The sequence below is a fragment of the Pterocles gutturalis genome, unplaced genomic scaffold (genome assembly GCF_000699245.1).
Source record: "Pterocles gutturalis isolate BGI_N339 unplaced genomic scaffold, ASM69924v1 scaffold44198, whole genome shotgun sequence".
In the NCBI taxonomy this organism is placed as follows: domain Eukaryota; kingdom Metazoa; phylum Chordata; class Aves; order Pterocliformes; family Pteroclidae; genus Pterocles; species Pterocles gutturalis.
The window spans coordinates 1-939 of record NW_010124540.1 but is presented as its reverse complement, the minus strand read 5'-3'; the positions used below and the strand labels follow the sequence as shown (position 1 = coordinate 939).

Here is a 939-nt window from a genome sequence, read left to right as displayed (position 1 = left end):
CAGCTCCTCCCAGCCTCCTTCCAGGACAAGGACTGCAAGGTAACCCCGCAGGTGCCCCCTGGTCTCTCTCCCCAGCTGGGTGCCGGGGGGCGGCATCGCTCTGCACCCCTCCCAACCACATCCTCGGCTGTCCCCAGATCATCTACATGGCACGCAACGCCAAGGACGTCGTCGTGTCCTACTACTACTTCTACCAGATGGTCAAGATACACCCTGACCCCGGCACGCTGAGCGAGTTCCTGGAGACCTTCATGTCTGGCAAAGGTGGGAACCGAGCCCTGGAGTGCCCACCCTGAAACACCGGCAGGGAGGGCGTCCCACACCGCCCTGCCTACCCCCTTGACCGCATCCCGCAGCTGCCTACGGGTCCTGGTATGACCACGTGCAGGGCTGGTGGGAGAAGAGGCAGGAGAAGCGGCTCCTCTACCTCTTCTACGAGGACATGAAGAAGGTGAGGGTGGGATGGATGGGAGCGCACCCCCGTTGTCCCCCTCCGAGCTTTTTTTGACAGCCTCCCCGTGTCCACCACCCCGCAGGACCCGCGGCAGGAGGTGCAGAAGATCCTGCAGTTCCTGGGCAAGGAGGTGGCGGAGGAGACGATGGCAAGGATCCTCCACCACACCTCCTTCCAGCAGATGAAGAAGAACCCCGCCGCCAACTACGAGACCATGCCCACCACTTTAATGGACCACAGCCTCTCCCCCTTCATCCCCTTCATGCGCAAGGGGGGGGTGCAGCCAGCAGCGGATGGTTTTGGGGGGGGGGAGGTCCCCAGGCTGTATTGCAGCCCCCCTCCATAGCTGCAAATATTTTGGGGGTGTCAGGATTAGCCCCGCTTGCTTTCTCGCCCCCCCAGGCACCATCGGGGACTGGAAGAACCACTTCACGGTGGCCCAGAATGAGTGTTTCAACCAGCACTACCAGCAGCACATGGCGGGC

At 62.5% G+C, this 939-nt stretch overlaps 1 protein-coding gene across 1 annotated transcript; it reads left to right on the top strand.

The window, feature by feature from the left end:
• Positions 1 to 3: 3 nt before the first annotated feature.
• Positions 4 to 933, top strand: LOC104465293 (sulfotransferase 1 family member D1-like; the record flags this gene model as incomplete). Its single annotated transcript, XM_010078277.1, has 5 exons — positions 4 to 39; positions 138 to 264; positions 357 to 451; positions 537 to 750; positions 857 to 933. Coding segments are annotated over 5 exons (549 nt in total), but the record flags the coding sequence as incomplete, so codon positions are not given.
• Positions 934 to 939: the final 6 nt, after the last annotated feature.